This window comes from Bombina bombina, chromosome 2, assembly GCF_027579735.1.
Source record: "Bombina bombina isolate aBomBom1 chromosome 2, aBomBom1.pri, whole genome shotgun sequence".
In the NCBI taxonomy this organism is placed as follows: domain Eukaryota; kingdom Metazoa; phylum Chordata; class Amphibia; order Anura; family Bombinatoridae; genus Bombina; species Bombina bombina.
This window is the reverse complement of record NC_069500.1, coordinates 944202394-944228204: the sequence shown is the minus strand read 5'-3', so window position 1 is coordinate 944228204 and position 25811 is coordinate 944202394. Positions and strand designations below refer to the sequence as shown.

At 37.9% G+C, this 25811-nt stretch overlaps 1 protein-coding gene across 1 annotated transcript in view; it reads left to right on the top strand.

Moving 5' to 3' along the window:
• The window catches only part of LOC128648123 (cubilin-like), a 161045-nt gene that overhangs the window by 15549 nt on the left and 119685 nt on the right, over positions 1 to 25811 (top strand). The window contains exons 2-3 of the mRNA XM_053700786.1: positions 5569 to 5687; positions 9753 to 9846. Of these exons, the coding sequence (XP_053556761.1) occupies positions 5569 to 5687; positions 9753 to 9846 (213 nt within the window). The remainder of the gene's footprint in view (positions 1 to 5568; positions 5688 to 9752; positions 9847 to 25811) is intronic.

The following is a 25811-nucleotide window of genomic DNA, read 5'->3' as shown; positions in this document are numbered from 1 at the left end:
TTTTTTTTTTTAGAATAAGCCTGCAGTGATGGATCCTCCTTAGCCCCCAACCTCCCGGATTCCCCCATACGTCTCTCTAACCCTCCCCCCTCTACCTATTTGCTGCCATCTTGGGTACTGGCAGCTGTCTGCCAGTACCCAGTTTGCCCAAATAAATGTTTTGCTTTGTTTTTTATACAATTATCAATTTTCTGTAGTGTAGCTGCCCCCTAAATAACCTCCCCTCTCAAATCCCTTCCACAAACCTCCCTCTCCTTCCTTCTCCCTCCTGCAGTGATGGATCTCCCTCCTTCCTTTGTGTTACAGCAGATGTGGCGGCTGCGCACACACACACAAGCGCACGTCCCCCGCCTTCCACCCCGCCGCAATCCCTGTTCGACTTGCACACATCGGTGTGACAGGATACGGAACTGGACATCGATGGGCTGCCCAACCGCCTCCTTGCTGCTGCTCCCACCCACCAACAATCGGCACCATCGATGGCCGATGCAGAGAGGGCCACAGAGTGGATAAAAAAGGGGATTGCAGTGATGCCTCAATATCAAGGCATCACTACAATACCCTGGAAGCGGCTGTAAGCAATTACGATCGCTTCCAGCGCTTTAAACCCCAGAGGACGTGCCAGGTCAGGTCGTTGAGGATAGTTTTTTAAAGGACGTACCTGGTACATCCTCGGTCGTTAAGGGGTTAAATACACTCACCGGCCACTTTAATAGATACACCTGTTCAATTGCTTGGTAACACAAATTGCTAATCAGCCAATCACATGGCAGACACTCAATGCATTTAGGAATCTATACATGTTGAAGACGACTTGCTGAACTTCATACCGAGCATCAGAATAGGGGATTTAAGTTACTTTGAACGTGGTATGGTTGTTTGTGCCAGACAGGCTGGTCTGAGTATTTCAAAAACTGCTGATCTACTGGGATTTTCATGCACAACCATCTCTAGGGATTACAGAGAATGGTCTGAAAAAGAGAAAATATTCAGGAAGCGGCAGTTGTGTAGACGAAAATGCCTTGTTGATGTCAGAGGTCAGAGGAGAATGGGCAGACTGGTTTGAGATGATAAGTAACTCAAATAACCACTTGTTACAACCAAGGTATGCAGAATAGCATCTCTGAATGCACGCCGGACATTGAAGCAGATGGGCTACAGCAGCAGAAGACCACACCGGGTGCCACTCCTGTCAACTAAGAACAGGAAACTGAAGCTACAATTCTCACATGCTCACCAAAATTGGACAATAGAAGATTGGAAAAACATTGCCTGGTCTGATGAGGCTCGATTTCAACTGTGATATTCAGATGGTAGGGTCAGAATTTGGCGTAAACAAAATGAAAGCATGGATCCATCCTGCCTTGTATCAATGGTTCAGGCTGGTGGTGGTGGTGTAATGGTGTGGGGGATATTTTCTTGGCACACTTTGGGCCCCTTAGTAACAATTGAGCATTGTTTAAATTCCACAGCCTACCTGAGTATTGTTGCTGACCATGTCCTTCCCTTTATGACTGCAGTGTACCCATCTTCTGATCGTAACTTCTAGCAGGATAATGCACCATGTCACAAAGCTCAAATTATCTCAAACTGGTTTCTTGAACATGACAATGAGTTCACTGTACTCCAATGGCCTCCACAGTCACCAGATCTCAATCCAATAGAGCACCTTTGGGATATGTTGGAACGGGAGATTCGCATCATGGATGTGCAGCCGACAAATCTGCATCAACTGCGTGATGCTATCATGTCAATATGGACCAAAATATCTGAGGAATGTTTCCAACACCTTGTTTAATCTATACCACGAAGAATTAAGGCAGTTTTGAAGGTAAAAGTGTGTGCAACCCGGTACTAGCAAGGTGTACCTAATTAAGTGGCCTGTGAGTGTATATCTGTTTTTACTCATGTACATATATATTAATGTATTTATATGTGTTTATATATATATATGTGTGTATACAGGTGCGGACTGAGACCAATCAGGGCCCTGGGCAAAAATTAGGGACGGACCCTCACTGTCTCACACTGACCCAAATTTATGCAAATGAACATGGTAGCCTCCCTGCCCCCACCAGGCCCCCAACTTCCAGTGCCAAGACCCCCAACGTCAAGGGTCAGAGACAGGGCCCCCAACCTCCAGAGTCAGGCCCAACACTCCATGGCCCTTACAGTGATAGACCCCTAACAGGACCCCTCTAAACTCTTAGGTCCCCCGAGTAACAAACCCCATATCCATGCACAAGGCCCCCACTCTGGGCAGCTGTCAACCTCAGCTTAGGCAGCACACCAGGAGCCATGGAGATGCCATTGTGGGCCTCCTACTTGCTGGGCCCTCAGTGCAGGTCCTTTTTGCCCGGCTGATCAGTCCGCCCCTGTGTGTATATATGTCAGTCATATATACACATATATAAACATATATCCCTTTGCCATTATGTAGATGAAAACATGATCAAGCATATTTACGCAATAATCATATTTAATAAACATTTTAACTATGTATTTACTGTAAATATTTCAGATTTGCTTCTGCGAATATGCTATGTTGTTTGCGCAATGGTTTATTTTTCAACAATTTTTTTTCTCCAGTAACTATGGGGAATGTGACAATGCAATGGATTTTGCGTGATCTCGGGTGTTAGTTTTTTCCCCACTTTTTTTCTCCATTCATATTTATGTGGGAATACATGCACATGAAAAGTTTTTCGCGCTTTTCTGATTAACGCTAGTGCAAAATACGTTTTTTTGAAACTTGTAATATGAACGCAACCCGTCTTGCGCAAAAAGCTTAACTCTAGCAGAGTGTTCGCGATTGCAAAAAAACAAATACCACACCACTTGTAATCTAGTCAAATAAACTGGTATCACTTCATCAAGTTAAAGGGACATAATACTTGAAAGTGATGCACCATAGATGTAAAAAGCTGACATGAAAATATCACCTGAACATCTCTATGTAAAAAGGGAAGATATTTTACCTCAAAATTTCTTCAGCACAGCAGAGTAGGTGCTCTGTCGACAGTTAGAGATACTGTAAAGCACAAGTTGGGAAAAAAAAATTATAATTTAAAAAAATAGCCAATCAGCAGTGCTGAGGTCATGCATTGCTTTGCTGTGATATCATGAGATTTAATTTAAATCTCGTGAGATTTCACAGTAAACTTCCTTAAATTGAATAGGAAAATAAATGACTGTCCCTGCACATGCTAGATGCACATTCCCTTGGAAATCCTGGGACTAAAGTCTCTTTACAGTGAGGTGTGAATATTTATGAAATGTTGAGGTAAATATCTCTTTTTTTACATAGAGATATTCAGGTGACATTTTCTAGTCAGCTTTTTACAGTTATGCTGAATCGCTTTCAAGTGCTTCAACGTTTGGGTCTCATGTCCCATTAAAGGGACACTCAAGTCAAAATTAAACTTTCATGATATAGATAGAGTACACAATTTTAAACAACTTTCCAAATGTGCATAATCTTTATATATACACACTTTCTGAGGCATCAGATCCTACTGAGCATGTGCAAGATTCATAGAATCTACTTGTATGCATTTTGTGATTGGCTGACTGCGGTCACATGATGCAGTGGGAGGGAAAATATTTGTTAGAATGAAATCTACTACTCATTTGAAATTCAAAGTGCTTTTGCATTGTCTTTTTATTATGCATTTACCGATTATTATATTCTACTGTCTTTAGTGATCCTTTAAGTAATTACTAAATGAAGTTTATAAGACTCTTGCACAGTGACTATTGTCTTTAAAAAGCTGATATCAGAAGATAAAGAGAATCATTTTAATACAATTAAAAAAAAATATTTAAAATTTGAATTTGTTTAAATGTTACTCCTTAAGATTGTATTGTGTCATTATCTTTATTAGGGGTTGTGCAACTGCTTGTATAATCTTTTGCGCCAATCTGACTTATATTTACATCATGCGGTACATAGCCCATTGTACCACATAACGTATATATACATCGGACCTACAGGAAGCTCCAGCAGTCTCGGTTGTCAAGTGACAAAGAGCAGTTGAACTTCAGCATACAAAGCAAGTGACAACCAAGACTTTGTTGCAGGGATCTGCCTTCATATGGTAACAGAACACGATCAGTGCTCCATTACCATTTGAGTGCAGACTGCCTGATCATTACAAACAGTCACATGGTCTGTGTCACTGTCTGTGACAATCTCCTTCAGAGCCAGTGGGAGGTGAGGAAGGGAAGGAGGGTGGCGGGTGGGCGGAACAGAGGCAGAGGGAGGAGGGAGAGGAAGTGGGAGTGGCCCTACACTACAGAAAAGATTTTGAAGGGAGGGTAGGGATGCTAAAAAACATATTCATTTAATTTAATATGACCTATGAGCAGTATACCCAAATGTGCTTTTATAACATTAAAGGGATACCAAACCCAAAATGTTTCTATCATGATTCAGGAAGATAATACAATTTTAAACAACATTCCAATTTACTTCTAGTATCTAATCTTCATTCTTTGATATAATTTGTGCAGAAATAGCAATGCAGATGAGTGAGCCAATCACATGAGGCATCAATGTGCAGCCACCAATCAGCAGCTACTGACTATCTAGATATGTTTTTCAGCAAGAGATATCACAAGAATAGAAGTCAATTAGAAAGTTGTTTAAATTGCATGCTTTATCTGAATCATAAAAGATAAAATGTGGGTTTCCTGTCCCTTTAAGATATATACTGACACATTGGAATAGTTGGTAGCATTCATAATATCCTGAAGTGTTAAAAAGTTGAAATTCAATATCTCCCTATTGTTTTTTTTTCCTAAACATAAAATAACAGATTTTCAGCTACATTTTATTATTATATTTGTATTCAAATTCAAAATGCAAATTACAGATTTATTAATACAGATTGTGCAACATTAGATTGAGGTTAAAAAAGGGAATCAGCAATTATAAACTATATTAAATCCCATAATATATTTTAAGATTTTTGTTATATATCTGCTATACCTGTTATATACCTGCTATCATTCATAAAGTTGCACAAATTAAAGGGACATTAAAGTCAAAATCAAAGATTTATGATTCAGCTAGAGCATGCAAAAAACAGTTATGCGCGAGAGCAAAAAGGGGTTTATTGCAGGTGTTTGCGAGCATCAGATTTTTCGCTTGTATTACAAGTTGAAAGTGCTATTAAAATAACGTTCATCGGTATATTGCGTCCTCAGTGCTCAGCACCCTGGATAGCGCTTGCTTATTGGTGGCTACATTTAGCAAACCAATAAGCAAGCATAACCCATGTTCTCAAACAAAAATGGGCCAGCTCTTAAGCTTTACATTCCTGCTTTTTAAATAAAGATAGCAAGAAAACGATGAAAAATTGATAATAGGAGTAAATTAGAAAGTTGCTTAAAATCTCATGCTCTATCTGAATTACAGATAATTAATGTATAATGTAATGTTTGTTTGTTTTAATGGATACAGTTTTGAATTTAAGGTCCATTTAAATGTACATATTTCCACTATGCATGATTAAACTTTTAGTTCCCACTAATTTGCCTTTTTTAATTTGTGTATATTCTGAACAGGTTGTGGAACTATACAAGTTTTGTCTGGACCAACTGGAAGCTTTTCAAGTTTGCACTACCCCAACAATTATGAAAACAGTAAAACCTGTATGTGGGAAATAACAGTTGCTGAGGATAAAGTAAGTAGATCTAAATCCTTATTTACATTATACCAAGGGTGTCCAACATTTTCAAATGTGATCCATTGTAGATGGGCCTAGTAAGTATTTTAGTAATGATAACAAACCCCAAAAGTAATGAGCAATGCTTTAGCTAAAGATACACAATATGGCCAAAAGTATATGGACACCTCTACTAATTATTGAGTTCAGATGTTTCAGCCATACCCATTGCTAACAGGTGCATAAACTCCAGTACATAGCCATGAAAGCTCCATAGACAAACATTGGCAGTACAATGGGTCATTATGAACAGCTTAGTGTCTTTAAACCTCTTATAGGATGCCAACTTTTCAGTAAATCAGGTTGTGAATTTTCCGACCTACTAGATCTGCCCTGATTAACTTTAAATGCTATTTTTGTGAAGTAGAAGTGTCTAGGAACAACAACAGACCAGAAATAAAGTATCAACGTAGTCCACAGCACTTAAAGTAAAAGTATCTTTATTTCCAAACTACAATAAGCGACGTTTCGAGTCAGCAGACTCTTATTCATGAATAAGAGTCTGCTGACTCGAAACGTCGCTTATTGTAGTTTGGAAATAAAGATACTTTTACTATAAGTGCTGTGGACTACGTTGATGCTATATATGAATTTTGGGGAATGGGCAGATTCCCTGTCTACACGAGCACTTAATCCTCATTGAAGTTGCTGTTTATAATGAACTGTGGACCAGAAATAAAGTGGTAGACCATGCAAACTCACAGATTGGGGCCTCCAAGTGCTAAAGGTCATAGCAAGTAAAAAATGCCTATGTGTTGTATCAAACACATCGCTCACTACTTCTGAAAGCAATATCAGCACAAGAACTGTGTCTCAGTAGATTCATGAAATGGTTTTCTATATCTAAGCAGCTGTGCACAAGCCAAGCATCAGCTGCACTGTACTCTGGAGCAGTAGAAACGTTCTCTGAAGTGAGGAATCACGCTTCACTATCTGGTATTCTGATGTAAGAATCTGGGGTGGTGGATGGAAATAAAGGTCTGAGGCTTTAAAACAGCTGGAGAATACTTTTTTAACACATACCTTTGGCCATATAGTGTATTATGTGAGACCCACAAAAGTGCCAGACTAGTCTACTACATAAATGTTTTAGCACTAAGCAGCCCATCTATGCCCCGGTGGAAATGTGCTTCTTACACAGAAATATTGCCATGAGAGCTTATTTGAAGGAATGATTCTCACTGCACGTAAAAACCAGAAAGGGGAATGATACATTTTTTCTCTATATTTTAGTTTCATTACAATTAAAATTGCAATTTTTTAATTTATTTTATGTATGTTAGGTATTATTGTTCCTTGTATCTTTCTACATTTGTATTGAAATAGTGTATATAGTTGTATTCAGTAATCTAGTACACGGCCAGTAAAGCGTAACTGCAACTTTAAATTTTCTCCAGGTTTAATATTAAAGTGATGCAAGATGCATCTTGGGTTTAAACAAAAACAATATTTTGTTTGGTGGAGTGGAGGGACAGATAAATTGCACTGAGAGGCTACATAGTGACCTCTGATGAACTAAGTCATGTAAAAATGATTTTATACTCTGTGACTGCCAAACCACTGTGTAGAATGTTGCAGGCTCAAATAAATATAACTAAACTTAAAGGGACACTAAAACAAAAAGTTTGCTTTCATGATTCAGATAGAGCATGCAATTTTAAGCAACTTTCTCATTTACTCCTATTATTAATTTTTCTTCATTCTCTTGCTATCTTTATTTGAAAAAGCAGGAATCTAAGATTAAGAAAGTTGCTTGAAATTGCATGATCAATCTGAATCATGAAAGAAAAAATTAGGGCTTAGTATCCCTTTAAAAAGAATATTTACATAATTAAACTCAAAGGGATGTTAAACAGTAAATACATGATAGACGTAATGATGCATTTAGAATAATGTGTAGATGTATTTTTACACTTATATAGGTTGTTTTAATATTGAAAATAAAATTTTGTAAAGGTTTAGCATCTATAAAATACTTTAATTGCTATAAATTAATGGGTGCCGCCATGTTCCACACAGCTGTGTTTGGACAGACTCCTTTATTGCCTGTTCTTAATCTGTCAATAATTGTCATTAGCAGAAGAGATAGATAAGGGAAAAGCTTAAGTTCTAATATGGCACATTACATTTAAGAAAAACAACAGTTTTCATAGTTAAAGGAACATGAAGCATACCTTTTTTTTACATCAACCAAAAGTAAGTTCTAATAACAAATCTTTAATAATGACTTAATTTTAATGACTTCTTTCCTGTTTTTTTGCAATTCTTTAATAAAATCGATTGTATTTCCAAACCCACCCTTGGACTCATTATACAAGCCCTTTCATGGGTTTACCTGGGTATGAGTATGGCACTTTAAATATCATGCGTATGCTTGTGACATCATCGTTTACGTCACTGTCCCAGGTACAGCGCCCTCAGAGAATCAGAAGAGCTGTATTTGTAGCAGCTTGCAAGGCGGTGCAACAGCATTTTTAAGTTAGTATCGAGCGCAGTTATGAATTTCCCCTAGGATAAAAAGCATTGCGCTACATATCTGGATTGTAAGAAAAGATATGCATGCTCGAATCCAATACCTAGTCTTGGTTGTGGCATCATCAGTGAGTCAAAAATGTAATGACTCCAATGTGCATGAGGTCTGGAGCCCGCACTCAAAATTCTAATATGCAAAATGTAGCTGATTGGATGCATATATTTCTAGTGAACAGTTCTTTTTTGTGGGCTGTCGTTGCTGACATCAGATAGAAAGTAAAAATACTTATTTCAAAGTATTTAGAAGCTTTTTTTTTATTGTATTTATTTTTTTGTATTGCTGTTATCATTATACATCATTCTGCTCCTTTAAATTACAGGAAAGGGGGACAAAATAAATAATGAAAGTATATTTCCAATGTTTTTTTTAACTACACATAATGAAACGTTTTATATTACAAACTTTTTACACCCCAGTGCTTTGCCAATTAGACCTTTTTTTAGTGAGTGACCCAAACAAATTATAAATTGGTTGTTTTTTTTTCATTGATAAAAAGGTCTTTCAGATTCGCAATATACCATTATTAGATTTATGTTTCATGGCATGTGAAATAGCTGCTGCAAAAACTGTAAAAAATGTATATTTTTGCTTAGATTTAGTAACTAATATTGAAAATGGGCAGGTGACCACTGCTGTTACTGTGATCTGACTAAATTGTCATCAAGGGAAGCCACATGTGAAATAGGGGCCCATATGGGCTTTTTTGGGGTTATAATATAGATATAGAGGCCTAATTGTGCAGTACATAAATAAAATCACCTTTTCTCTTGCAAGGTGTTCATTGTTACCACAGGTATCACCTGAATATACAGACACAATTCAGATATTTATATTTAAGAGAGAGACCTCTCTACTATAAAATACACTTTATTAGGGGTCGTCTCTAGACATACCAGATTTTTTTATTGTGCATATAATGTAATATTCCCAAGCAAATTACTATGTGTTTTTTTTACTTTATTTTTAAAAGATATGTTGTGTGGCACTACTCTAAGATCACCTAGTAGAGCAAACAATTCTCTTTTAAATGAAGGGTCTTAGAGGTTTGTAGCTGCTAAGAGAACTGAGATTGAGCGGTTTGAAAATCCTCCACCCATCCAGCTCCTTTGCAGCTACTTGGTGTATTTGGGTTTAACCCCCTGAAGTCTGGGAGTGCCGTCAACTAGGCCACCAACGATCCGGCCCAGTCTCTAGTGAGTGGGATCGCCAAAAACATTGTTTGATCGGTGACCCCCCTGCATGACGAGAAGGGCTCATTATGCGCCTGCAGATAGCGATCAAAGGGGTTTATATCCCGTTAAAATTACACAGTGGTTGGTTTCCTTATTTATACAGCTGTAGTTCTCTGTTTGCTATGAAAACATTGTACAGTCTTTTTTGTAGAACAGAAGTTTTTTTGCCTGTGCTGTTCCTGGGAATGTATCATATGTGTAATTGATGAAATACATAATAATGTCAACAAAATAACTCATGAGAATTCTTTTACCCAGGTTATACATTTGCAATTTGATGAGTTTTCCCTTGAAAGCAGCCTCTTGTGCAGCGGAGATCACGTGGTTGTGGGAGATGATGTTGGAACTCTTGGTGTGTATAATATAACTATTTAAATACTGTTTTATTCTCTAATAATTTGCAGCATTTTGAAGTGACCATAGGTTACACAATTTGTTTTATAGCCTTTCTTGGAAGCGTTGGGCAAGGCATTTAAAGGGGCATGAAACCCAAAATATTTCTTACATGATTCAGAAAGAGCATGTGTCTTTAAACTACTCTCCAATGTTCTTCTATTAAATTATTTGTTATATTCTATTGGTATCCTTTGTTGAAAATTATACCTAGGTAGTCTCAGGAGCTGCTGATTGGTGGCTGTACATATATGCCTCATGTTATTGGCTTACCAATGTTTTAGGCTAACTTCCAGTAGTCCAATGCTGATACTTCAACAAAGGATACCAAGAGAATTAGAAAGTTGTTTAAAATGGTATTCTCTATCTGATTCATGAAAGAAAAATTTGGAACTGGAAAGCTGTATAGATTCTCCAGTTCCACACATGATTCAGATTTTAAACAGCTTTCCAATTAACTGTAATTATCTACTTTGCTTTATTCTCTCTTGTTCTGCTTTGTATCCACTGTTGAAAAGGATACCTAGATAGGCTCAGGAGCTGGGAGCTAGCTGCAGATTGGTGGCTGCACAAATAAACCTCCTATCAGGCTTATTGATGTGTTCTGCTAGCTCCCAGTAGTACATTGCTGCTCCATAAATAAAATATACCAAGAGAATTAAGCTAAATTGATAATAGAAGTAAATTGGAAAGTTGTTTAAATTTGTATGTTAGTAGTAAGAGTATGGAGGTTATGTCAAACTCATTTTGACAGGTGGACACGCCCTAACCCCGCCCCTTTCTATTCCCACTTTCACGCCACTTTTTAATATCAATTTAATATAAAATTGATATAAAAAGGTGATTTTGATATAAATTTGATATTAAAATTAGTTTGACAAAACCTCCATACTCATACTACTTATGTTCTACCTGAATAAGGAAAGAGAAATATTGGGGTTCATGTCCCTTTAATCTCATAAGCCAGTAAGCAATGAACTCCTATGTATACAATGATATTTTCCTGCTAGTTTCAATATTCACTTGTATAGCTTTAAATGATTTAATGGAAATTTCTTGATTTTCCCATGCACAGCCTAAAATGTACATTTTAAAAGGGACTTTCCAGCCAAAATTGGAATCCATTTATATGTATTAGCAAAAATGCTTCTGATAAAAGCTATAGCTGTTTCAAATATGTATTTAAGGTGCTTGTACCATCTGGTAATGACTCAGTTTGTTAATTGCTGATATGATTACAAGCCCCACTGGTGCTCTAAGCAGCTGCAGTATAAAATGTACGTGCAGAGAAAAATGCTAACACTAACATAGTGATAACTTTTACTACACACTTTTTTGCCATTACATGTATATTGCAAAAATGTTTCTTCTCAAAGATGTAATTCGTCTATGTGCGTTTAAATTGTGGCCGGAATGTCCCTTTAAAATACTTCATTTTAAAATGGACAGTAATAATTTGCATATTGTTATGATATAAATTACCTCGCAGGTGAGCTCACATCTACGCCACCATTCAACATCCTAGCCCTACATAACTATCCTCAATATATAACTCAGCAATTATATGGGTACAAAATGAATCACAGCACAATAACAAAACTTAATACAGAAAGCAAAACATTTTTGCTAATTTTACTGTAATATATTTTATTTACAACCTATGATCTGTGAAGTCAACTTTTATTGGTGACACATAACTATACCGCTTACATTTTCCGGCTAGTATCAAGGGCCAGGAAGATGGGTAAAACCACTGCAACCAGGAGGGGGCAGCATCAATATGGGTCTGGCAAGTCATGGCTGGATTCAAGGCTATCTGGAGGCAAAGCTAAATCATTAGGGGTGTGGTTGGGCATTTCTGTGAGAGATTTAGGTGATTCTCAGCTTCACTTTGTGAAACAGATAACAGACAGAGCTACAAAACGCTGCACTGCTTTGAGCTCTTCATAGCACCTTATTAATGATAGAGTTTCTGTTAGTGACTCTGCAATGATTTGGATAGGCCTGCTAAATTTCCTTCCCAGGTGGCTGCCATAATAAAGGTGCAGCAAAATATTTCCAAAGTATAAACATAACCATAATACAGTTTGTAAAAGATGCAAACAGATAAAAAGCAACAGTGCATACCCCCCAACTGTCCAGATTTTCGCGGGACAGTCCTGATTTTAGGGGTCTGTCCCCCTGTCCCGGGTTGCTAGCCATCTGTCCCGATTTGCCCCATGCATTAAAAAACAAAAAATGTATTATTATTTTTTTAAATTCTATTGGGCCCATACTCAGAAGCAGCTGGCTTTGCTCTCACAAGGTTAGCTACCTGTTAGATTCCCTGTGGAAAAGGAATGGTGTGTGGGTTAAGCATGAGTAAGAAGGCTGTATACACTCTGACCACGGGTAATGGTGACCTCTCTAACCTACCTCTAGTAGTGATGATGTCTAACCCCTGGTGATAATACTAGCATGCCTTCAGTTTTATACAATGAGCAGTGCTAATACCAGGGTAACGAACAGTGGCAGCCGCAGACTGCCAGCTAATGTGCTTGCCAACCCCAGGACCCCATACAATGAATTACAGATACCCATATGTGATGTAGTGTGTGTGTCTATCTGTATCCATAACTCTGTGTGTGTGTATCTGTATGTATAAGTTTATGCTATGTAGTGTGTGTGTGTGTGTGTGTGTGTGTCTGCATTTATAAATGTAAGCTATGTAGTGTGTGTATGTGTATCTGCATGTATAAGTGTGTATCTGCATGTATAAGTGTATGCTATGTAGTGTATACTATGTATAAGTGTATGCTATGTAGTGTATACTATGTAGTGCGTGTGTGTCTGCATGTATAAATGTAAGCTATGTAGTGTGTGTATGTGTATCTGCATGTATAAGTGTGTATCTGCATGTATAAGTGTATGCTATGTAGTGTATACTATGTATAAGTGTATGCTATGTAGTGTATACTATGTAGTGCGTGTGTGTCTGCATGTATAAATGTAAGCTATGTAGTGTGTGTATGTGTATCTGCATGTATAAGTGTGTATCTGCATGTATAAGTGTATGCTATGTAGTGTATACTATGTATAAGTGTATGCTATGTAGTGTATACTATGTAGTGTCTGTGTATCTGCATGTATAAGTGTATGCTGCATGTATAAGTGTATGCTATGTAATGTGTGTGTGTGTATCTGCATGTATAAGTGTATGCTATGTAGTGTGTGTGTATCTGCATGTGTGAGTGTATGCTATGTAGTGTGTGTGTATCTGCATGTGTGAGTGTATGCTATGTAGTGTGTGTGTATCTGCATGTATAAGTGTATGCTATGTAGTGTGTGTGTATCTGCATGTATAAGTGTATGCTATGTAGTGTGTGTGTATCTGCATGTATAAGTGTATGCTGCATGTATAAGTGTATGCTATGTAATGTGTGTGTGTGTATCTGCATGTATAAGTGTATGCTATGTAGTGTGTGTGTATCTGCATGTATAAGTGTATGCTATGTAGTATGTGTGTGTATCTGCATGTATAAGTGTATGCTGCATGTATAAGTGTATGCTATGTAATGTGTGTGTATCTGCATGTATAAGTGTATGCTATGTAGTGTCTGTGTATCTGCATGTATAAGTGTATGCTATGTAGTGTGTGTGTATCTGCATGTATAAGTGTATGCTGCATGTATAAGTGTATGCTATGTAATGTGTGTGTGTGTGTATCTGCATGTATAAGTGTATGCTATGTAGTGTGTGTGTATCTGCATGTATAAGTGTACGCTATGTAGTGTCTGTGTATCTGCATGTATAAGTGTATGCTATGTAGTGTGTGTGTATCTGCATGTGTAAGTGTATGCTATGTAGTGTGTGTGTATCTGCATGTGTAAGTGTATGCTATGTAGTGTGCTACTGTGCATTGTTGCTGACTTTAAAGGCCAGAATCTAGAATATTAATGGGGACTGCAGAGAGCAGTTTTAAAGAATTTATTGTTAAATGTCCAATTAAGATAACAATATTTAGCAATGTCTTTGCAAAGGCTAATTAAATACATAGCTCACATAGCCATACCAGTGGTTTGAGCTTGTGTTTGATTTGCTGCCATAGGCCTAGATTTATGTAGTGCGTGTGTGTCTGCATGTATAAATGTAAGCTATGTAGTGTGTGTATGTGTATCTGCATGTATAAGTGTGTATCTGCATGTATAAGTGTATGCTATGTAGTGTATACTATGTATAAGCTATGTAGTGTGTGTATGTGTATCTGCATGTATAAGTGTGTATCTGCATGTATAAGTGTATGCTATGTAGTGTATACTATGTAGTGCGTGTGTGTCTGCATGTATAAATGTAAGCTATGTAGTGTGTGTATGTGTATCTGCATGTATAAGTGTGTATCTGCATGTATAAGTGTATGCTATGTAGTGTATACTATGTATAAGTGTATGCTATGTAGTGTATACTATGTAGTGTCTGTGTATCTGCATGTATAAGTGTATGCTGCATGTATAAGTGTATGCTATGTAATGTGTGTGTGTGTATCTGCATGTATAAGTGTATGCTATGTAGTGTGTGTATCTGCATGTGTGAGTGTATGCTATGTAGTGTGTGTGTATCTGCATGTGTGAGTGTATGCTATGTAGTGTGTGTGTATCTGCATGTATAAGTGTATGCTATGTAGTGTGTGTGTATCTGCATGTATAAGTGTATGCTATGTAGTGTGTGTGTATCTGCATGTATAAGTGTATGCTGCATGTATAAGTGTATGCTATGTAATGTGTGTGTGTGTATCTGCATGTATAAGTGTATGCTATGTAGTGTGTGTGTATCTGCATGTATAAGTGTATGCTATGTAGTATGTGTGTGTATCTGCATGTATAAGTGTATGCTGCATGTATAATTGAATGCTATGTAATGTGTGTGTATCTGCATGTATAAGTGTATGCTATGTAGTGTCTGTGTATCTGCATGTATAAGTGTATGCTATGTAGTGTGTGTGTATCTGCATGTATAAGTGTATGCTGCATGTATAAGTGTATGCTATGTAATGTGTGTGTGTGTGTGTATCTGCATGTATAAGTGTATGCTATGTAGTGTGTGTGTATCTGCATGTATAAGTGTACGCTATGTAGTGTCTGTGTATCTGCATGTATAAGTGTATGCTATGTAGTGTGTGTGTATCTGCATGTGTAAGTGTATGCTATGTAGTGTGTGTGTATCTGCATGTGTAAGTGTATGCTATGTAGTGTGCTACTGTGCATTGTTGCTGACTTTAAAGGCCAGAATCTAGAATATTAATGGGGAATGCAGAGAGCAGTTTTAAAGAATTTATTGTTAAATGTCCAATAACAATATTTAGCAATGTCTTTGCAAAGGCTAATTAAATACATAGCTCACATAGCCATACCAGTGGTTTGAGCTTGTGTTTGATTTGCTGCCATAGGCCTAGATTTAGAGTTTTGTCGGTAACGACCCGCGTAGCTAACGCTGGCTTTTTTCTGGCCGCACCTTTTAAATAACTCTGGTATTGAGAGTTCACAGAATGGCTGCGTTAGGCTCCAAAAAGGGAGCGTACAGGCATATTTAACGGCACTGCAACTCTCGATACCAGAGTTGCTTACGGACGCGGCCAGCCTCAAAAACGTGCTCGTGCACGATTCCCCCATAGAAAACAATGGGGCTGTTTGAGCTGAAAAAAAACCTAACACCTGCAAAAAAGCCGCGTTCAGCTCCTAACGCAGCCCCATTGTTGTCTATGGGGAAACACTTCCTACGTCTGCACCTAACACTCTAACATGTACCCCGAGTCTAAGCACCCCTAACCTTACACTTATTAACCCCTATTCTGCCGCCCCCGCTATCGCTGACCCCTGCATATTATTTTTAACCCCTAATCTGCCGCTCCGTAAACCGCCGCTACTTACATTATCCCTATGTACCCCTAATCTGCTGCCCCTAACACCACCGACCCCTATATTATATTTATTAACCCCTAATCTGCCCCCCACAACGTCGCCTCCACCTGCCTACACTTATTAACCCCTAATCTGCCGAGCGGACCGCACCGCTATTATAATAAAGTTATTAACCCCTAATCCGCCTCACTAACCCTATAATAAATAGTATTAACCCCTAATCTGCCCTCCCTAACATCGCCGACACCTAACTTCAAACATTAACCCCTAATCTGCCAACTGGAGCTCACCGCTATTCTAATAAATGTATTAACCCCTAAAGCTAAGTCTAACCCTAACACTAACACCCCCCTAAATTAAATATAATTTAAATCTAACGAAATAAATTAACTCTTATTAAATAAATTATTCCTATTTAAAGCTAAATACTTACCTGTAAAATAAATCCTAATATAGCTACAATATAAATTATATTTATATTATAGCTATTTTAGGATTTATATTTATTTTACAGGTAACTTTGTATTTATTTTATCCAGGTACAATAGCTAAAATAGTTAAAATAATTACAAAATTACCTGTAAAATAAATCCTAACCTAAATTACAATTAAACCTAACACTACACTATCAATAAATTAATTAAATAAAATACCTACAATTACCTACAATTAAACCTAACACTACACTATCAATAAATTAATTAAATACAATATCTACAAATAAATACAATGAAATAAACTAACTAAAGTACAAAAAATAAAAAAGAACTAAGTTACAAAAAATAAAAAAATATTTACAAACATCAGAAAAATATTACAACAATTTTAAACTAATTACACCTACTCTAAGCCCCCTAATAAAATAACAAAGACCCCCAAAATAAAAAAATGCCCTACCCTATTCTAAATTACTAAAGTTCAAAGCTCTTTTACCTTACCAGCCCTGAACAGGGCCCTTTGCGGGGCATGCCCCAAAGAATTCAGCTCTTTTGCCTGAAAAAAAAACACATACAATACCCCCCCCCCAACATTACAATCCACCACCCACATACCCCTAATCTAACCCAAACCCCCCTTAAATAAACATAACACTAAGCCCCTGAAGATCTTCCTACCTTATCTTCACCATACCAGGTTCACCGATCGATCCAGAAGAGCTCCTCCGATGTCCTGATCCAAGCCCAAGCGGGGGCTGAAGATGTCCATGATCTGGCTGAAGTCATCATCCAAGCGGGAGCTGAAGAGGTCCATGATCCGGCTGAAGTCATCATCCAAGCGGGAGCTGAAGAGGTCCATGATCCGGCTGAAGTCTTCTATCAACGGCATCTTCAATCTTCTTTCTTCCGGATCCATCTTGCAGACCTCCGACGCAGAACATTCTGCTGGCCCGAAGGACTACCGACGAATGAAGGCTCCTTTAAGGGACGTCATCCAAGATGGGGTCCCTCGAATTCCGATTGGCTGATAGGATTCTATCAGCCAATCGGAATTAAGGTAGGAAAATTATGATTGGCTGATGGAATCAGCCAATCAGAATCAAGTTCAATCCGATTGGCTGATCCGATCAGCCAATCAGATTGAGCTTGCATTCTATTGGCTGTTCCGATCAGCCAATAGAATGCGAGCTCAATCTGATTGGCTGATCGGATCGGCCAATCGGATTGAACTTGATTCTGATTGGCTGATTCCATCAGCCAATCAGAATTTTCCTACCTTAATTCCAATTGGCTGATAGAATCCTATCAGCCAATCGGAATTCGAGGGACGCCATCTTGGATGACGTCCCTTAAAGGAGCCTTCATTCGTCGGTAGTCCGTCGGGCCAGCAGGATGTTCCGCGTCGGAGGTCTGCAAGATGGATCCGGAAGAAAGAAGATTGAAGATGCCGTTGATAGAAGACTTCAGCCGGATCATGGATCTCTTCAGCTCCCGCTTGGATGATGACTTCAGCCGGATCATGGACCTCTTCAGCTCCCGCTTGGATGATGACTTCAGCCGGATCATGGACATCTTCAGCCCCCCGCTTGGGCTTGGATCAGGACATCGGAGGAGCTCTTCTGGATCGATCGGTGAACCTGGTATGGTGAAGATAAGGTAGGAAGATCTTCAGGGGCTTAGTGTTAGGTTTATTTAAGGGGGGTTTGGGTTAGATTAGGGGTATGTGGGTGGTGGATTGTAATGTTGAGGGGGGGTATTGTATGTGTTTTTTTTTCAGGCAAAAGAGCTGAATTCTTTGGGGCATGCCCCGCAAAGGGCCCTGTTCAGGGCTGGTAAGGTAAAAGAGCTTTGAACTTTAGTAATTTAGAATAGGGTAGGGCATTTTTTTTATTTTGGGGGTCTTTGTTATTTTATTAGGGGGCTTAGAGTAGGTGTAATTAGTTTAAAATTGTTGTAATATTTTTCTGATGTTTGTAAATATTTTTTTATTTTTTGTAACTTAGTTCTTTTTTATTTTTTGTACTTTAGTTAGTTTATTTCATTGTATTTATTTGTAGATATTGTATTTAATTAATTTATTGATAGTGTAGTGTTAGGTTTAATTGTAGGTAATTGTAGGTATTTTATTTAATTAATTTATTGATAGTGTAGTGTAAGGTTTTTTTTTTTTTTTCTTCCAAATTTTTTTTATTGAGGTATGAAAAACAATTACATAGCAGATAAAAGGTTGCCATACGAACACAGAAGTAAAAACAACACAAAATATAAGGAAGAGAGCAAGTATATATGTAGGTACAATGCTCACCCCACATTGGAAACATAATATATATATACACATTATCATGACTTCATAAAAGTTAAGAGTAGGCAAAACTAATTGAAACCTCATATTTTATAATGATATATATCTCCTAATATATGAATAGGCCACTTTTGGACCCTCTTATTAATTAATGCTGTTAGATTGAAGACAAATTTTATACAATGATAAGAACAGTTTGGTGTCACTTGTAATGTGCAGATACAAGAATGGAACAAACATGAACATGAACTAAAACCACCCAATACTGATTAAATAGGTAATAACAAAAGAATGGGTGTCCATTTCCCTCTGCTCTGAGTAAACCTTTACACTGGTGACTGTGTGGTAATAATGGAGATTAATAGCGCAGTAAGATATGTGAAACCAGAGGTGCGCAACAGGATGAAATGTAGCAGGATGGTATAATCTCAGCTGAGATCTAAGTAGGAGGGCATACCCGTAAACTCAGACAATTAACAAGGCAAATATGCTATGTTTGGAACCCTATGCAGAAATAATAACTGACTACACGTTGCTGAATTTTAAAAGGGGGGGGGTTACCCAACTATCATAAATAATAACATATAGTCCTGTTAGTAGGTTGACAGAACTGACTGCCTCAAGCTGACAGGGATAATGGCACACATTACGAAATTAGGAACAGACACAAACATTAAAAATGTACAGAAATAAGCACATGGATATGCATAGACCTCTGAGGATTATAGGAAAGGCTGAGAACATTTGTGTAACTCTAATAAATTGTGAACCTTCAGTTCATAATAAGCGTTATGAAATATCTGTATGTCAACAGTATATTGTATAATACATATTGTAGGCTGTAAAAAAGGTAATACAGACTAACATTATGCCAGGCACGAATATCAAGTGATTAATCGTTAGAAAGTCCTGCAGACAATGGTCAGACCGGTCCATACCCAGAAACATAAACATTTGATGCTGAGAGCCTGTGGCCTACGATATGGGGGATCTGTAAGAGCCCGAAGGACAATCCATAGCATAAATGGCCTCAACCTATACCGGCTTTGTAAAGCAGGCTTCCATGTGCAGAGTCTTTGTTACCAGAAGTGTTCTTAGACTTGTTCTTAGTCGCTGTCAGCAAACCTCCGTGTAGTGAGCGACTCAGGCATCCCCAGGGACTGATCCAGCCTCCCCAATGGCCCCCCCGGAACACTGCCTGCCGGCTAAATACTGCTAGCTTGTCTCCACGACCACTCCGGACCTTCAATCCGAGGGGTGTCACAGAGGTACAATTTGCTTTAAAGCTTGACCCGTGTTGCCAAACTATCCGCGCAACTCGGCGGGTCACTCTCATTCTGGCTGTCTGAGGCCGGGGCATCTGAGGTGACGGAGCAGTGCCAACTTGCGCAGATATAGTCCCCACAAGTGTCCTCTTCCTCCCAGCAACTGACCCCCTATGCAGCGTAGGGTTACCACTCATTGCGAACTGTTGCTGCTGTGCTGAGTGAGTGCCTGTAGTCGGTGGGGGGTTCTGCATTATAGGGACCGCTCCAAATTTAGTGGTATCTGTCTCTCCACTGTGTGTGAAAGCAGGATCCAACCCTTGCCCGGCTGTTGGGGAGATACATGCGACAGTCCTCTCTGGGTCCCCTTTACCAATCTTCAGCACCTTGTTTAGTAAGGTTCCGCTGTCTTGCTGTGTTGCAGGCGAGCTCAGATACCCGTAGTGTGTGAAGGGCTTGGGGTCCCCTGCTCGTTTGGTATTCATTAAAGCGGGCTCAGTGTTAGCAAGGTTTTCTTCGTAAGCCCATGCTGCCGCCATCTTTTCCATGAGCTGTAAGAAATGTTCATTTAAGAGATTACAAATCTCCTCGATTGGTATAGCTGTGTCAGGTTCCATGTTGTTAAACAGGTAGATGTATGTATGAATGATGTGTAGTAAATAGTACTACTCGTAACCCCAGTCTCCCAGGGGGGGGAATATGCAAAAGCCCCGGCTCCAAAAACTGTCAGACACTGTATGAATGCGACAGCCTTGAGGCCTAGCTGCAGAACTTAAACAGAGAGGTCAATCCAGAGAGTTTCCCCCAGGATTGTCAATTTCTTGAATCTTGTAGTAATCCTCTGGCCCCCATCTACAGGTTGAGGAATTTTGTAGAGGAAAATCAACAAAATATAGCATAAAACTCTATAGTAGAACCAGGAGCTCCCACAAGACACGTCCTGTCTCTACAGCTGTAGGCTCCGCCCCCTGTGTAGTGTAAGGTTTAATTGTAATTTAGGTTAGGATTTATTTTACAGGTAATTTTGTAATTATTTTAACTATTTTAGCTATTGTACCTGGTTAAAATAAATACAAAGTTACCTGTAAAATAAATATAAATCCTAAAATAGCTATAATATAAATATAATTTATATTGTAGCTATATTAGGATTTATTTTACAGGTAAGTATTTAGCTTTAAATAGGAATAATTTATTTAATAAGAGTTAATTTATTTCGTTAGATTTAAATTATATTTAATTTAGGGGGGTGTTAGTGTTAGGGTTAGACTTAGCTTTAGGGGTTAATACATTTATTAGAATAGCGGTGAGCTCCAGTCGGCAGATTAGGGGTTAATGTTTGAAGTTAGGTGTCGGCGATGTTAGGGAGGGCAGATTAGGGGTTAATACTATTTATTATAGGGTTAGTGAGGCGGATTAGGGGTTAATAACTTTATTATAATAGCGGTGCGGTCCGCTCGGCAGATTAGGGGTTAATAAGTGTAGGCAGGTGGAGGCGACGTTGTGGGGGGCAGATTAGGGGTTAATAAATATAATATAGGGGTCAGCGGTGTTAGGGGCAGCAGATTATGGGTACATAAGGATAACGTAGGTGGCGGTCGGCAGATTAGGGGTTAAAAAAATGTAATCGAGTGGCGGCGATGTGGGGGGACCTCGGTTTAGGGGTACATAGGTAGTTTATGGGTGTTAGTGTACTTTAGAGCACAGTAGTTAAGAGCTTTATGAACCGGCGTTAGCACAGAAAGCTCTTAACTACTGACTTTTTTCTGCGGCTGGAGTTTTGTCGTTAGATTTCTAACGCTCACTTCAGACACGACTCTAAATACCGGAGTTAGAAAGATCCCATTGAAAAGATAGGATACGCAATTTACGTAAGGGGATCTGCGGTATGGAAAAGTCGTGGCTGAAAAGTGAGCGTTAGACCCTTTCCTGACTGACTCCAAATACCGGCGGTAGCCTAAAACCAGCGTTAGGAGCCAAACTCCAAATCTAGCCGTAAGTGTATTAAAATATATGACTTTATTTGAAATTTTATTTATATTACTTTAATCTTATGATTTTTAAGCCCCGCCCACCACATTTCAATTTTTTGCCGCGGGGGGGGGGCCCTCTTTTGAATTTTGAAATGTTGGGAGGTATGACAGTGTACCACATTGTTGTTCCTGAGCCTGAGAGTTCTGCTGCACAACATGGATTAGTTCTTTCTGTGAGAAAATAAACAGTAGTGGAACAAAAAGATTATATACATTTATTATCTGTCAGGATTTGTCCATTCTTACAAACATTAGCATAGCTTCTACCATAACCATTTCTTCAACAAGTGTGTAAGCTTGTGTTTTTTTCATGTCTAAAGCTTTTTTTGTGTGAAAAAGGTAAACCTCAGCATTAAACTTTCATTATTCAAAAAGAGCATGCAAATATAAACAACTTTTCAATTTACTTCTGTTATCAAATTTTCTTTGTACTCTGGATATCTTTTATTGAAGAGTAAAACTAGGCAGGGTCTTAAAGGGACATTAAATCCAATATTTTTCTTTCATTATTCAAATAGAGAATACCATTTTAAGCAACATTCCACTTTACTTCTATTATCTAATTTTCTTCATTCTTTAGATATCCTTTGTTGAAGAAATAGCCATGCACATTGGTGAGCCAATCGAACGTGGCATCTATGTGCAGCAACCAATAAGTAGCTACTGAGCCTATCTAGATATGATTTTCAGCAAAGGATATCAATAGAATAAAGCAAATTAGATAATAGAAATAAATTAGAAAGTTACTCAAAATTGCATGCTCATTCTAAATCATGAAAGAAAAAATTTGGTTTTCATGTCCCTTTAAGAGTTCAGGAGTGTGCACGTGTCTTTATTACTCTGTGGCAGCAGTGTTTGCAACATTGTATAACAAAGCTACAAATGATGTTGCAAAGCACTGCCGCAATAGAGTATTAAAGACACGTGCACACTCCTGAGCTCTTATGAGTCCACTAAGTTTTACTCTTCAATAAAAGATAAAAAAAGAGAACAAAACTAATTTGATAACAGAAGTACATTGGAACCTTGTTTAAAATGATATGTTCTGTATGAATCGTTAAAGTTTAATTTTGACTTTACTGTCCCTTTAACTGTTCACTGGCTGATAAAGACACCTAACATTGCTTAACTGGTGGAAATAAAGCTACCTCCTCAAACAACATGTAGTTTTATTTAGGAATTTTTTTTATTTATTTTTTTAAACATAATACAGTTTAAAATACTTTCTTTTAACCTAAAAACATAATTATCTCTAACTTTTTCATTGGAGTTACAAATAATGTTCTAACTTATAACAAAATAACAGGTAACGTTTTAATTTAATCTTTTGTGACTGTTGCCCAATTTCATTTCCATGGGGAATAAATGTGACAGCATTGCTCCTTTTAAAATGATTCCTTGACTAACATCCTTTCTGACTGAGTTAACACGTCTGACTTAGTTACTGTGAACCTGAAACAACAGTCAGAGGAAAACATCCAATCTCTCTGCATGTGCGTAAAGCTTGTATCATTATATTAAATATAACTGCAGGTTGTTTTAAAGGTTAAAAACAGAATATATCTGTGAGGTTTAAATGCCGGTACAAATTATTAAAGAATACGTAAATACAGCCAAAGGATGAGTAATGTTGCTGTTTTCTCATTTCATCCATCTGAAATGAGTCATAGTAAATATTGCGTATTTAATTTATTCTCTGAGCATATATCAAATTTGAGTTTTAAATTAGTAGTTTGTCTATTGTGCACAAATAATCTATCACGCATATTAAATAGCATCCTATACGTATTATAAAATATATTTGCATGTAAAGCTGTTTAATGTAGGGCCCTCAATTCCTCCTGTATGTGTTTGTAAATTGTGTCCTGTCTCTTACAAGTTTTATATTATTGGTTTATTTAAATGAATTGTATCCATGGACAGCGCTGCGGAATATGTTGGCGCTTCATAAATAAACTATAATAATAATAATAATGTAAACTAAAGCATGCACAGGAAACATGTTTTCCCACCACTGATACTTCGTTATCTGTTGCTGACTGGCTGCTAGGGACGACTTGTATTTACTGACGGGGATGCACATCCACACATTTGACAAGAATGAAAGTTAAATCAGAGTGAACATATGTTTTGAAACCATTAGAGCATGTAATTATAAGACTATTGATCCTACACAACTGTGTGTTTAACCCCGGCAGAGGAATTAAACACACACTACAAGTGCCGCTCAGCGCACTTGGAGCACTGCTGGCCCTGAGCGGAACTCACCACTGATCCATTCAGCAGTGCTAATCACACAGATCAGATGTGCAACTAGCGCTGCTGATTGGACCAGCGGCAGCTTCTGCTCAGAACCAGCAGTCATTATTTATAATGAAAAGCAAATCATTACTTACAATGAGTCATGACACCTGTAATTATTTAAAAGCATATTCCAGTGCACAAGTGTAATTCCTTATCTCATTAGAGCGTGTCATTTTATCACTATTGAGGCTCCAACTATAAGTGTTTAATACCCATAAAGGAGTAAAAAGCATATTCCAGTGCACAAGTGTAATTCCTTATCTCATTAGAGCGTGTCATTTTATCACTATTGAGGCTCCAACTATAAGTGTTTAATACCCATAAAGGAGTAAAAAGCATATTCCAGTGCACAAGAGTCATTCCTTATCTCATTAGAGCGTGTCATTTTATCACTATTGAGGCTCCAACTATAAGTGTTTAATACCCATAAAGGAGTAAAAAGCATATTCCAGTGCACAAGTGTAATTCCTTATCTCATTAGAGCGTGTCATTTTATCACTATTGAGGCTCCAACTATAAGTGTTTAATACCCATAAAGGAGTAAAAAGCATATTCCAGTGCACAAGAGTAATTCCTTATGTCATTAGAGCGTGTCATTTTATCACTATTGAGGCTCCAACTATAAGTGTTTAATACCCATAAAGGAGTAAAAAGCATGCTTTAAATCCTGCTTGAAGCACAAAGAACTACAACTGCCAAGTTGAACACAGCCAGTAATTGATTGGTGGAGTCCTGTGTCTGCCTCTGCCGATTGGTTCATATAACTGTTTCCTGCTTTAGACCAGCAGTTCTCTTCTGCTCACAAGTGAGATTTTAACTATGTATATAACCCCTTTGCAGGGGTTAATGAAATACATTGAGCTGGAGCATGAGTAGTGCAAAAGCTGCATGCCCTAATTAGTTAAACCCAAAATCTTTATTTCAGGATTCAGATAGAACATACAGTTTAAACAACTTTCCAATTTACTTCAACTATCAAATTTTCTTCGTTTTTTGTTATCCTTTGTTGAAAAGCAGGAAGGTAAGTTCAGGAGTGTGCACGTTTCTGCAGCAGTTTTGCAACGTTATACATTAGCAAGAGCACTAGATGGCAGCCCTATTTCCTGTCATGTATAGCTCCAGAAATGTGCACGCTACCTATCTAGATATCTCTTCAACAAAGAATAACATGAGAACAATGCAAATTTGATAATAGAAGTCAATTGGAAACTTTTTTTTAAATTTGTGCTTTATGTCCTGTTGTGTTGCTAGAATGTTCCTTTCATGCCATGTAATAGTCTAAAAATATTTTTGCCATATTAATTTTGTGCTGTGTGCAATAATGTTATAAAGTTTTATCCAAAGAATGTTTTATCTAAATGTCACTAAATTTGCTCCTGATTTATAAGTGGGGACATAATGATTTGTGTTAACAAGTTATCACACACATATATAGCCATAAATCTTAACCATAAAGAGATAGAAGTGGAGCGCATTCAATATTGCAGGTGCGTTATCTTTTGTGTGACCTCCGCAAACAGTAACTCACAATCTGTTATCAGCAGTGGATGGTTATTTTAACCAAAGTATCTTAACGTAGCCAAAACTTTTTTTAGTGTGCCCTACTTTTTTTTTTTTTAAAGATGAATTTTTATTTGGTTTAGACGTTACAAGTAACACTTGGGGACTCGCAGGACCCCTACACATAAA